This window comes from Euwallacea fornicatus, chromosome 3 (assembly GCF_040115645.1).
Source record: "Euwallacea fornicatus isolate EFF26 chromosome 3, ASM4011564v1, whole genome shotgun sequence".
Taxonomy (NCBI): Eukaryota; Metazoa; Arthropoda; class Insecta; order Coleoptera; family Curculionidae; genus Euwallacea; species Euwallacea fornicatus.
In genome coordinates this window covers 198,622-213,534 of record NC_089543.1, presented here as the reverse complement: position 1 = coordinate 213,534, position 14,913 = coordinate 198,622, and the positions used below count along the sequence as shown (strand labels likewise).

Here is a 14,913-nt window from a genome sequence, read left to right as displayed (position 1 = left end):
AGCAATTACTTCACCGTGTAATTTATTATTATCAACCACCGAAATTCCTGTTAGGTAATACCTCATCCGTTATCTTATTTTTTCAGCCAAATTTGCCAGTATTTCACACCTGATAGTTTATCAAGTGTTTAACTACTGATTACATTTAACCATCTTCTGTCAGCATATTTTGGTTTCCGTCTGCTGAAATTATTCCAGAATGCATTGTGATGAAATGGGACAACAGGTGTTTATTGGTCCTGGTTAGCACAATGTTAACGATTTTTTCCATTGCGCTCAATCTGGACTCCGTATAAAATTCGCTAGTCATCCTAAACTATTTATAATATCACGCGTTAAAATAATCCCCGTAGTGTGCAAATTTCTAATTTAAACTTATCTTCGCTATGTATACGTAAAAGTTTAAACTTCAATTTTCTAAAAATTTATTGGTTTTTCGGTTCCATGTTGTTTTGTTACTTTTCCTTCCTTCCCGCTAGAAAAAATAAATTTATCCAGTGTTTTTCAAACACCGCGAAAATATAACCTATTACTCCATAAATTCGATACGTTGTTTATGTTTTGTGAACTATTTAGAATTTTACCGTTCAATTTTTTAGTGTTCCTAAAGATTAAAACTCTTTAATATAAACTAATAAATATAGTAGTCTGACTTTAGACTTTTTTAGTTTTCAACTATTTGCCGATATACACTGACTTTCAAAAAAACCGCAACACCAAGATGAACACATCGTACACTTTCGAAATTCTGGCATTACGTTGGGTCGGGTAAGAGATAAAAACGATCAAAATATCAAAAGAAAATTATTGTGAATAAGTGAAAAAATTTAATAATAATTTAATAATGGGTGGTATCTCCTCTTAAACTAATACATTCCTGTAAGCGACGTGGCATCCTTAAAATTAAATTGTCAATATCTTCCTGTGGTATTGTATCCCAGGCAATCTGCACCTGCTCGCGGAGTTCATCTATGGTCTCTGGAGGGCGAGCTAAACGTTGAAGTCTCCGACCCATTATGTCCCATACATGCTCTATTGGGGACAAATCTGGAGACCGAGCTGGCCAAGGCAAAGTATCCAAATTTTCAGCTTCCAAATACCTCAAAATATCGTTGGCTACATGTGGTCGCGCATTATCCTGTTGAAATGTGCTTCCAGGATGGTCGTGCATGTATGGTACAAGAACCGGTCCTAAGACACTATTAATGTACCTCTGAGCATTTAATCTATCATAAATGAAAACAAGAGGAGACCGACTGCCATACTGGATGGCACGCCAAACCATGACATCTGGTGTTAAACCAGAATGACGTCTTTCCAAAAATTCCAAATTTAATCGCTCTCCTCTGCGCCTTCTAACACGTAACCGTCCGTCAGATCGTCATGAATAAAATCGGCTCTCATCACTGAACACGATTCTTCTCCACTCATCCACCCATTGCACTCTCAGACGACACCACTCTAGTCGAGCCACCCTGTGGTTTCGTGATAATGGAAGCCGACGCATAGGACGGTATGAATTTAGTCCAAAACTTCGAATTTTGCGATACATCATACTAAGGGAGACCCTTCGATTTAGGGTGACTACCCAGTTAGCACCAAGAGACGGAATTGTTTCAAACGGGGCGCCCGTCGCTGAACGACGAAGTCGCCGGTCTTCGCGTTGGTTCGTCATTCCTGGACGGCCACTACCACGATGACGATTTACTGACCCTTCGTTAGACCAATCTCTCCAAGCTCTTAGCACTGTTGATGCGTTTCGATCCAATCTACGTGCAATTTCGCGGAAAGGTAAACCTGCCTCATGCACACCAACAATTCTTCCCCTTTCAAAGGGAGTTAACTGCCGATAAACTGCATTTTGGCGTACACGAGGCATTTTGCACTACCACACATTCAATATGGTACTAACAATAATACCTTTATCGCTATCCGCCTGTAAAAAAATTTGCAAAAAGAACGATCGTCACAGATAAAAAAGTAAAGAAAAACTTCATATCGCATTAAAATACGAACTTGAAATTTTTATCATTTTTTTCTCTTTACAAGTCTAAAACCATACCAAAATTTCAAATACATACAATGCGTTCTTCTTGGTGTTGCGGTTTTTTCGAAAGTCAGTGTATGTGAGTGAGTCTCATAGAGATCTAATGAGGCAATGTCGAGAAACGTTAGGGAAAATAATTCTACCTGTTTAGTAAAAATTTCGTGATCTAAAACAGGAACTTGCAAAGAAATCTCAACAAGCTCGATACGTTAAAAGGAAGGTTTCTCAACTGTACTTTCCCTGCCAATATACAAAGTGACTCTTAAGCAGAGGTTTTCCTTTTAAAACAACCTAGACCTCAAAAAACTATGCAAAATATTTATGTAAAATTTTCTCGAAATTTCAACAAAACCGAAAAATGTGAATATGAATGAAAGATTAAGTAAATACCAAATCCTTTAATAACTTTTTGTTCCGAGACTGGCTACAAAAGGTATTCAAAAATCGTCACCATTCGTTTTATTTTCACAAGCTGTCGATGGCTTTATCCACGGCTTCATATATGGAGTTAGAAGAGATTTTTTCGTTGAATTATTTCTGGATCATTTTCTATCTGTTCGCTCAATTTTGCCATCTTCAGCTATAAACACCAAACTTTTCATCGATCCATTCGCTTCATAACGGCACACATAAAGCTTACCTGGATTTAGGTCTGGCGATCACGCGGGCCATCTTATTGGTGCATTGCCACCCATCCACCTGTTAGAAAATTGGTTATTTAAAATATTTCGTAATTTTTTGCGTACGCGCACATTTTAGTTGTTTTCGAGATTTCCAAAAAAATCTTGCATACAGACTTTGCTCAGCTTTTCGAGAGCTAATTAGCGTTGAAAGGAATACTCCCACTTACATTGTATGATCCGAGTTAAGTGACTCAAAAACAAATTTACCTCACAAAGAGTTTAAAATCATTTATGGAACGGAAACTCTCTTTAACTCCATTCATTTTTCAATATTTGAATACTTGACCGTCTAAAATCAATCAAGTCGTCGGTCAGATTCTTAAATCTTCTAAATAAATAATGGTTACCGAGTAAAATCTCTGTTTTTCCCTTTTCTTTCCGTTTCTGGGAGATACTGATGTTCCAAGAAGTTCCAGACTTTATAGTTTTAACATTCAGCCATTGCGAACTACTCTGTTTTCCAATAATTGCTTTTTCCAGCTGTTGCAGATATATTACTTTGTCTATATAATTGAAATAATTGTAGAAATTTATTATACATTTCATATTTATTATTTTATCCATGTGACGAGTTTCAAACTAGAATATTACCTGAATGAAATGTCGCCTGTTTCACACGAATATACGAGTTTTATTCATGTTCTTTTTGTACCATTATAAGTGAAGTATTATCGACTTAAAAAGATTAATATGGATAAGTCGTTTAATCTAGAATCTTTTTTTCGTCGTATAAAGTTCGTTTTGTCAAGTTAGTTATTATTGATTTCGGTATATGAGGGTCAAAGACAGTTTACCCTCTTCTGGATTGAAATTAATTTTAGTTTCAGTTTTTGCTGAATTATGGCATTAATCACTTTGTTCTTGATTGATTTTATGCTTTTAACTATTTTTCATTAATAATGTATGTTTTCTCGACTTCAATTCTGTAACAACATTTTTTTCAAGAGCACATACAACGGCATATACAGGGTGGAATAATTCAATGGAAAAAATTCCCTAGTTGTATGTTTCCACGTAGGTGAAAAAAATACCTAGACACGTCAATTTTATATTATAATATTACATCCTGTAACGTAAATAGTTTTTACTTAAAATTAACACTCTTCGTGTGATAATTGCAACCCCCAATTTTTTTTATTGGAAGCATGAGTTTGTGATGCCTCAATCGAAAGGTCTTCATTCTCTATCCAAAACTGCTATGGTTTTAAATTTTATTGCAATGAATAATAGAAAAAAATTATGTAATTGATGCCATTCTCTACATTAAACTTAAAATTTAATAACTAATACCATTTCGTTATTGATTACATAATAAAATAAGAAAACGGATCAATCTCAATCTTCTATAAGATATTCAAAATGACTCCTTCGTACCTGCTGGCAGTATCCAGACCGTACATAAAAATATCTTCTATCATTAATCAGCATCTGAGGTGTAACCGATCTAATCGCAAGCGTTATTCTTCTTTTTAAGTCAGCTCGATGGCGTGGTTTGTACTGTAGTCTTCATATATCCCCATAAGGAAGTCTAATGCAGTAAGGTCGGGTGATCGTGCTGGCCATTCTGGCAAACTTCGCCTCTGTATTCACCAATTTGGAAAAGTTAAACTAAGGTACGTTAAGATCGATTTGTTTTGTTATTTTGTTGCGTTATCAATAGCGAAGAGGTATTAATTAAAACGTTTTCAATTTGTCACAGATAATTTGCTCAATTACACGATTTCTCTTCAATTATTCTTTCAAATTAAATTATAACCATAGCAATTTTAAATAGAGAATGAACAGATCTTTTAAATGAGCTATCACAAACTCATACTTGAAACTTAAAAATTCGTGGGTAGAAATTGTCACGCAAAGGGGATTTAACGGATTAAATTTTTATGTTGCAGGGTGTAATTTCGAAATCTAAAATTATCATGTTTCGGTATTTTCTCACATATGTTGAAATTTGCAGAAACTAAATTTATTCCGTTTGGCTGTTCCATTCTGCATAATATCATTTTTGAACCTATCAAATGGAATACAAAAATTTACGGAACCGTGGTAGGTAATTACTTATATAAATTATTCCCTAGACAAAAAGTAAATGTCCTGACGTTGTTTTCAGTTTTACTAAGAACGGAAATGTTTGAATGTTCGCGAGTATTGCTATGACTATTGATGTGCTATGTGGGACTTCCCCAGGTTTAGAATGTCCAGGGCTCCCACGGGATTTTCTGTGTGGTATGATGGTATGAGCCTTCCAGTTTTTCGGAATTGCCTCTTTCTATCTCATTTTTTAAAAATTAGATTCTACTCAATGATTAAATTTTTAAACGTAGAGTTTGCAATTGTGTTGTTGCCACCGAAAAATCGTGTATTGTGAGATTGATCGAAGGTTCTTCCCTGTCCATCTTCTACTGTTAACATTCCCTATCACAGAAATTTTAGTTAATTTTAATAATAACTTTTCCACGAACAAGGGACAAGTTAATTGTTTTCCGGAAAACTTCCATTCCCTCTTTCGTTAAATCGTTATAAAGAAAAATAAAGCGGCTTAAAGTGGCGCTGAGGAATATGAACACCATATTAACGGATTTAATTAAAACGGAAATTAACTAGAAAGTTATTTATTGCAAAATAAACCAAAATCTTGGATTACAACTAAAAAAGCACTATATCATAAATGAGACACATTCCTAAACATACGATGTCTCACCATTTCAGCGACAGACGGCAAAGATTAAAGTGTTTACGAAAGATGGAGTATTAGGACTTGGGTTCGTTTAATTTTTTATGTGAAAACTTGAGCTCTATCTATCGTAAGCCCTTATTGACTCGTCCGAAAATGTTTTGGATAAATTGGTGAGTATCCATCAAAGTCTAAGTCCAATTTAATCCCGATTATCTTCGCTTTAGAGATAAGAAGTCGACAGAAATCATGGAGCTGTTAGAGCCTCTCTTCGTCTTCAAAAAGTAAAGGTCAGGTATTGACCGGAATCATGACTTCATTCAGGAAATTGGCAATTTTCCTTGGTACTAATGAATGAAGGAGATTTTCCTGCTCCGCGGGGAAAAAGTTTCAAGGAAAAGATAACCTTATTTAGTGGAAAGTAAGAGCATAAATTAACATAAATTGAAATAAAAGCCAGTTCACGCGACTTTGAGGCTTTATAAACTGTTACCGCCACATGCGAGAAAGCGAGTAGGCTTCGTGGAAAATATTAGTTTGAGCAAAAGTTGGCCAGGATGATTTCAGGAATCGCTTTATAAGCCGAGCTATCTATGTAATTTGAGGGAAACTCATCTGGGAATTCCTGAGAACGATGCCTGGAGGTATCGTTATTAATTCTGCTAGAAAAGATATACTGATTCGGCAAGGTTAAGTGCACGTTTCCTCACGATTTATCGCCATTGGAATTCCATATTTTACTTTTCCTTTTAAAGGAGATCCGAAAGTAGAACGTATAAAATCCACAGACTGAGTTATCTGTTGAAACTACAATACTTTCGTCGGTTTTGATTTACATTAATGATGAGTTACACACAAGCGTTACGTCACAAATTTTTTTCCGCGGAAACATTTTTTCTGATTACGCTCATCAATTCTACATGAAAAAGGTCTTTTTTAACGAACTGTATAATATTCTCAGTTTTATATTAAATGCACCTCCTGATAATAATAACAATCATGTGTTGGAATTTAGGCAAAATCACGCGTCATAACCGATTATAAGATGATCAGAGCTTCAGTAAAAGAAATTATTAATTAAAAAGTTAATAATGAGTGAGATCGCTGCGTACATCAGCACAAACATATACTCTTCGCGGCAGTCTTTGCCGAAAATGATCAATATCTTCCCGGGACACACCGTTCCATGTTACCTCAAGAGGATGTCGTAGTTTATCCAAATTAATTGGGGGCCTCGATAAATTTCGAAAACGTTCCACAGATGTTCGATAGGTGATAGATCCGGTGACCCTGCAGGCCAAAACAGTATTCTCAATTGTGCTTTATCCAGGTATCTCCGAGTAATGTTCGTAATATTTAGCTTTGCATTATCCTCTTCAAAAATGCTATTTGGTAAAGTTTGCATGAAGGATATTACTTCTGGCCTCAAGAGATTGTTGAACTCTAACGTTCTAAATGTTTCCCAGAAATAGTGACTGGTGGGGTGTATCGCACCTTTGGGAACAAACGTTACCTCAATTTCTAGAAGATGTACCTTTGGCAACAATAAATGTAATATGGTTTATGTACGATGGTGAACCAATGCATTTCAATGTGGATGGTTGTGAATTTTTGTCACTAACATACGGAGATGGTCGGATTGATCGAAGTGAACCTCACTTATGGCCTGCTCGATCCTCGGCCTTAAACTTCTGGATTATATCCTATGGGAGCATCTGTTTTCTGTGAGATCATCATTAGTTTATACTGCTCCAGTGAAAAATGTGGAAGATTTGAAAAAGTGGATTATTGTAGAATGTAATTCAATATGAAACGACCCCGATGTTTTTGAAAGAGTTCGCCGGTCGACGAGGAGAAGATTAGAGTCTTGCATCCTAGCTAAAGGTGGTCATTTTCAACGTTTCTTGTAGATTAAAAAGCTTTACATGTAATATTTAGTAATAAAATGTTGCCATTGTCGAAAGTTTTCCTTACTTTATATCATCAGAAGGAAGAGGCTTTTCAAAAATCAATAAAGGACAAAATATTCCTAGAATAGTGCAATGAATGATGCCCTAAATTTTTGACGTATGTTTAATGGCTACCCTGCATATACAAGGTATTACAGAATATTGTGATTAAAATTTAAGGGCAGATTGTACATCAACAAATATGAAAAAAGGTTAATATAAATATGGGTCTGGAAATGCTCTGTTTTCACGGTATGGGGCGTTATAACTTTTCCGTCTTAAGAAATTGGCGAAGGTCATTTTGAGCAAGTATTGAAGCACAGGGAAGCCATTTCGCATACAATATAATACATTGTTTCTTGAAAAAATAGTGAATACAAATAAAATAATAAAATTAAAATAAATCATTCCGAACATGGCTTATTATTGTACTGCCTAATAAAATAATTTTTACTTCGAAAACATACAATAAAATAACAATGAAAAAGTACAAGAGGCACTTTTGAACACAATTAATCTGGCTTTAAGAAGATAACACTAATTTTTGCAAAAACCAGTGACGTATAGTTAATGTATATACGGAATAAAAATCTAGAAGGTCGATGACAAAAAAACCATTACAGTTCTTTCTTTTCTACGAAAACTCTGATCATTTCATATTCTATTTCGAAACATTGTTTTGCCAAAATTACAAGACTTAGTTATTGTTATTACTAGGTGGGGCACTTCATATGAAATTAAATATTAGGTGTATACCTATGACTCCGCGTTTTTATTTCTAGTTCTATTTTCTTTGAAAAAATATTTTTTTATTTAAGGAATTTTATTTCATTTTTTGCTCCGTATTATCAGCTTTCTATTTATTTATGATAATTGCTATATGACCTTTTAAAACTTTTCAATTAAGGTTTAAATATGTCCAATTTTGTGCCGAATGAACATCATTTGCGGGAAGCTTTGCTCTTCCTTTTCTATCTTAAGAAAAACGCCACTGCCGCTCACCAAATGCTCATTGAGGCTTATGGCAATGATGCTGCATCTATAAGAACTTGCCAACAATGGTTTCAGCGCTTCAAATCAGGTGATTTCGACCTCAACGACAAGGAGCATGGTAAGCCATCGAAAAAATTTGAAGACGAAGAACTGCAGGCTTTGTTGGACGAAGACGCCGCGCAAACGCAAGAACACCTCGCATCTTCCCTTAACGTCACGCAGAAGACGCTTTCGGTTCGTCTTCACGCTATGGGAAAAATTCAAAAGGTAGGAAAATGGATGCCTTATGAATTGACGGAAAGGAACAAAGAGCAACGAAAAACGACGTGTAAGATCTTGCTTGAACGTTTTCAAAGAAAATCTTTTCTACATCGTATTGTGACCGAAGATGAAAAATGGGTTTACTTCGACAATTCAAAAAGGAAAAAATCATGGGTGAACCCGGGTGAGCCAACAACTTCGATCGCAAAGCCAAATATCCACGGGAAGAAGGTATTGCTCTGCATTTGGTGGGACCAGCGCAGCATACTGTATTACGAGCTTCTCCAACCTGACGAAACAGTCACTGCCAATCGTTACTTCCAACCACTAGTGCAGTTGCGTAATCAACTCACAGTAAAGAGGCCAGAATGGGCGGATCGACACGACAAAGTCATACTGCTTCATGACAACGCAAGGCCTCATGTCGCTCAACCGGTCAAGAACACCTTGAAGGATTTCAAATGGGAAGACTTTCCGCACCCGCCATACTCGCCAGATATCACCCCGTCGGATTATCACCTTTTCCGTTCAATGGCTCACGGTTTGGCAGAGCGGCGCTTCCAGAATCGCCAAGAAGTCCAAGAATGGCTTGATGAATGGATCGCTTCAAAACCGACGAATTTTTTTTACGATGGACTCCATAAACTGCCTAATCTCTGAGAAAATGTTGTCATTAACGATGGAAATTATTTTTAATAAACATTGTTAATAAATTTATACAGTTTCAAGCAGTTGAAAATGCCTAAAAAATGGGGAGTCATAGGTATACACCTAATATATTTTATAGTTTATTTATAAGGGATCTTATTAGTAAAGGATTAACAAGCCTAATCGGAAAAATTATTCCAGCGAAAACAATTCAGTGACGTACCACTTTTTTCATAAATAATATAGGAAAACATGTTAGTAAGGACGTCACTGGTTAGGCAATATAATTACTTTTTTATTAAAATGCGGAGTGTTATGTGCCATGGACATACACTGAAATTGAAAGATATATCTAAAATCTTTTCTGAGAAATTTTAAAGAGACGATTTGAAAAGAAAAATTTCAACACCCTCTCGCTAAAAATTTGGAACGTAGTGCACATATGTTCTTGTGAAATTTTCGTCATACAATAATCTGCGGAATTACATCTTGAAATTTTAGCACGACATTAAGGAGCACCCTGTATTGTTCTATTTGACCTCTATACAACAACCTCGAATGGGAACTTTCGTTCGGGCAAAGCAAACAGGAAAAGCTATCGTTCTCGATGACTATCTCTTCCAGCTCCAAATTTATAAATGCAAAGTGCGAGATTTCTTGGCATTGAGCCAAATTATCATCTCCGTTCCCGTACCCCGGAAAGGGGATGAAAACGTCAAATTATAATTTGATAGAAAACTTTATTTGGATTGTAGAATTGATGTTTGGCATGCCGGGAGCAGTGGCTTAATTGGGGAAACAGTAATTTCGAATTACTCAATAGAATTTCAATTTGCCGCAGATAATCCCGATTTAATATTCATTATTTAGCTCCGTGGACAATAACGTCTTCTCGGTACGAATTTTGCATTAGTTTTGAATTCGAGGACGACAGTAAAAGACTAATTTGTGAAGCTCGGTAATCATTTAGAAGTTCCGAAAGAGAGTACATCTCTTTCACCAAAGCCATACCTGAGAGACCTAGAAAACAAAGTTTGAATTATTCATAAATTCGTATTACAACCTCTAAACGCGCTGCTATAGGAGTTTCCACAAATATTTTCTTGCCGGTCTATAACCGCTGTCATTTGCAAAAACCATTATTCTTTTGTGTGTTTTATCAACTAATTTTTTTACTTGCAGGACGATTTCTTGACTCAAAAGCAATAAGAAAACAACGAAAATGACTTCTGGGACGACTTCTCCTACTCCGAATGACTCTCCTGCCTTATCTCAACGACCTCTGCTCACCTCTCGTGAAACAATACTAAGAAGCACCCGGAAAACCGTTGAATTCCAGACTGAGTGCAAGGATAATGAAGATGATAAGTGGGCACAACAAAAGTAAAATGTTTCATTTCAGTTAAAACAATTACAAGAATCCACAGGTTTTTTTAGGTGTGTCAACCATTTGCTATCTCGGAAAAGGTGGGAATTCCGACCGTTTAAATTTGATAGAACTTGCCCCTTGTGGAGCTCATTAAGGAAACCGCTACAAGGTTGCTACGTTTTCAGGGATTTTCTAGATATTTAGAAACATTAAAATGGTCCAAAACTTCAATTCCTCGTAATTCCTAAACGTTTGTGACAGAAAAGAAGTTTAAATTACAAAGCTTTACTACTTTTTACTGTTTACAAAACGACATATCGAATGTCATTGCAAAGCTTTTAACAAGTAAGTAATCGTTATTTACTTCATTACTATTAAGTACGGATCTGGAATTTTTGTTTCACATTTCGAATCATATTTTTATTTCTAATGGCCCCATGTATAATTTATTTATATTTATTAACATTTCATCCTGAATAATTCATCATCAGAATATTTTGCGAAATTGGAAAGAAAGTTACATGAGTACGGTTTTTTTTCAAGATTTTCGATGTGGGAGATCTTCTGTCTGGGTACAATTTCTGATACTATTCCAAAGCATTTTTAGCATTACGAAAATTTCGCAAATACACAACTTACATATTCATTTTTTCGTTACTACTGAATTGTATTATTGAAACTTAGTTTTTTATGGGTTCAGCTCGGCCATAAATTATAAAAGACGAAAATAAGTCTAAAAACTACTTTATCTGATCAACTGAGAACTAAATGTAAAAAATTGTTAGAAAATCATCTTCATCTTCTTAACTTACTTGTAGGGTAGTTTAAAACGACAAATAAAAATAGTCTGATGATAAATGATTTGGGTTGAAACGTTAACAAATTATACATGGGTGGATTAGAAATAAAAAGCGCTTTTGGTAATGAAATCAAAATATTAGGTCCGTATTTAAACTAATGACGTTGATAATGATTATTTAGTTATTAAAAGCTATTAAATGTTATTAAGTTATTAGAAAATTAATGTGCAGTGTGCTCTTCAATGTGTTGTTTAGTAAAGAGTAGGACATAGTGAAATCTTACAATTTAAATGCCTTTTCTGCCATAAACAATTACGGAATACGAAGAAATGAAGTTTTTGGCCATTTTCATATTTTTTTCAAATATCTAAGAAATCACTAAAAATGTCGCAACGTTGAAGCGTCTTCCTTAATGAGCTCCATAAGGGGCAAGCTTTGTCTTATTCAAACGAAGTCGTAACTCTCATCGTTTCGAAGATAGTAATGATAGACACACGCAAAAAAACCTTTTTGAGAGCACCCTCATCTACCCTCATTCACACACACTTTTTAAATGATGTTTAGAGCATCAAGGGCGAATTTTCTTTGTTAAAACCTTGAGTAAGCCAAACAAGGTCAACTGTTACCGTGTATACCAGATGACTTGCATGATCTAGCATCCACTATCGTTTATTGTCACAGAATAGAGGCCTATGTGGGACACACACTGGGTGATTTATTAGCTACAGCAAACTTGAACGTGTCGATTTTATTTTTTGAAGAAATAGTACACAATTATTATATATTACAGGTCTCTTTGGTAGGTATTTATGAGTCAGGGAAATTAGAAAATTTTAATCTAAACATTTTTCAAAGGCAAAGAAATTGGAATTAATTCAAAGCGATCAACTTTAAACGGCGATAAATTCACATAATGAAAAAGGGTTTGGAATGAATGTTCGGCATGTGCGGTAATAATTCTTTAAACGATGCTAAATTTTGTTCGAATGTTCCTGGCCTTATTGGAAAAAAATTGTAAAGTACTCTCCAAAGTATAAAATTAGAGTCACTTGAAAAATCTCTCAATGTTCGTATACACAAATTCAAGGGGTATTTTTCTAACTTAGAAGGTTTCTGTTCGACATCTAATACGCTCTTAATACATAATCATATGTTTCGATGAGCATCCGACAAAAAAAGCATCTTCGTACCATAATTCCTGAAACGAATTATTAGCATTATTGTGTTCTGTGTCTTTATCTCTATATTTTGCAAATTCTAAAAATGATCATTTCGTCTTTTCATTAAAATGCCCATAAGTCCTGTCGTTGTTGCACGAATTGTGGCGGCTACAGAAAATGACGGCGGACATCGCGAACCTGCTAAAAACTGTAGATTAAGCCTATTTAGTGTGCAACAACTGCTTCAGCAGAATGAAGGGACTGAGCTGCTCATTCGAAGGCCCGGATCAAGACGAGGACGGGTCAGAACAGCTAGAGATGGCCTCTTTCTCGTTTCTATTCCTTTGACTAACTAAACGGCTACGGTCCCTTCAAACTCATCTACGTGAACTGAGAAATATAAACGTAAGCGAGTAGACTGTTAGAAGACGACTTGGTGCTCCTGGATCATCCTCACGATCTAGAGCTACAGAGCCTCCGGTTTCTCGTGAACATCGGATTGCGAAGTTAAATTTTGCACGAGAATATTTAGCTTGGTCAGTAAAGGAGTAGAGTCGTGTATTGTTTTTAGATTAATCTCGATTTTCTCTTACGGACTCAAACAGACGTGTACGAGCGTGTCGACAACAGATCGACTTCCCTTTGATAGAGGCTCAGTTATGGTATGGGAAGAAATTTTAGTCTTCACCCAAAATGAGACTTTGAATGCGTACAGGTAGCTGACAGAGGTTTCTGAAAGCTATGTTGTACTGTTCATGATTTTTCTTGGAGAGAAGATAAACTTTATGCATGAAGACATGGCGGCACACTGCGCATGGTTACCGCTTTTCTTGATGAGGTTTAAATCACTCGTTTTATCTGGCCTGATTAATGTCCTGATTTGAATTCGACAGACGTGTTTGGGACAGGATAAAATGACTCTTACACAGACATGTCCGCGCTCCTAGAAACTTCAGAAAGTTTCGCGAAATATTAGTGCAGGATCTGAACAATGTTCTGCAGAATTTGATCCAAAACCTGAAGCAAGCATTGTTATCTACAAGGTCTTATCGCTGCTAGAGAAGTAAGTACTCGGTACTGAAGCGAAAACTTGTTGGCATGTTGCAATGAAAATGCCTTTTCATTTGAGCAATCACGACGAAATCACCGCATAAAGTTAGTAAATTATGTTGCAGGTGAGCAAAATTCGAATAAACTATAAGCTATTAAATTAAATGCAAATTACGAGGTGGCCCTAATTTTATGTTCGGGAGTGTATGTGTACCATATACCACAAAGCTCTTCTGTTTTAAATTACAACGAAATAATCCTGTTGTTGAAAACAACGTATTTCTTTGCGTTACAAATATCCAAGTTAAAAGGGTAGTTCAGTAATTGTTAACAATAAGAAATATGGGATATGTGTGGGATAAATCCTGATTTATGTTATTCGCTGTGCCATAAAGCATTCCAAACAAACAGTCGAAAGAAAATACTGCGCAGACATTAGAGATCCTTTGACGATTACTAAGTCTTACTAATAGTCTGTTTTGAATACACGATATATATCGAAATATTAAAGAGGAATTAATTACGTCTCTCTATGTACAATTCCAATCCTGAGTCTGTTATCGGGTGGAAGAAAACTCATTTTTGTTTAAATGCGATCTTCTTATACATAAGGTACTCAGGTTTCGATTTTTAAAATTTTTTTATTCTAGTATTGCAACTCATATCGTTTTGAGATGTTTACAATATACCTTATTAAGCTCATGCCAATAGTGGCAAAATGTACTGCGTTATTTTTTATTGGAGGCCAGACTCCCTTGATCCGCCTCGAATATTCTTTAAAAGATATATCTCAAAAACTGCAAGAGGTATCAAGGTGCCTATAAAATAAATTAAAAAATAAATAAATATTTATTGCCATTTGGTTGGGAGCACCCTATATTGCAAGTTTGTGTTTATTTCATTTTTGAGGCACTTCGAATAAAAATCGGTGACAAAACATAGTGCGTTATTCTTTATGGAGGCCAGACCCCTTTTTACGCCCATATATTTTTTATAGTACTTACTTCATAAAATTTTCAATTCCTTGACCAAATTAGAGACCTTCCAATTTACTGCGTTTATTTACATACTATTTTATGAATTCTCCAAAAGTCATGAAAATTTTTTGAATTTTAAATCGCCGCATTTTTTTATTGTAAATTTTACAACTTTACCCCAATTTAATCAACTTTGAATCTTTTATGGTCATCGAAATCATCATGGTTAGGCTTTAGAAACGGACACCCTGTATATTTTGAAGTTGTGCGAAAAAAGCGTGTGCAAAAAGACCAAATACTGCCCA

At 35.4% G+C, this 14,913-nt stretch overlaps 1 protein-coding gene across 2 annotated transcripts in view; it reads left to right on the top strand.

Annotated features, from left to right (window-relative positions):
- The window catches only part of LOC136350521 (potassium voltage-gated channel subfamily KQT member 1-like), a 103,189-nt gene that overhangs the window by 12,417 nt on the left and 75,859 nt on the right, over positions 1-14,913 (top strand). For both annotated transcript variants that reach the window (XM_066302310.1, XM_066302312.1), the window contains exon 2: positions 10,435-10,635. In XM_066302310.1, coding sequence (XP_066158407.1) covers positions 10,475-10,635 — 161 coding nt within the window. In that variant the 5' untranslated portion in view covers positions 10,435-10,474. The remainder of the gene's footprint in view (positions 1-10,434; positions 10,636-14,913) is intronic.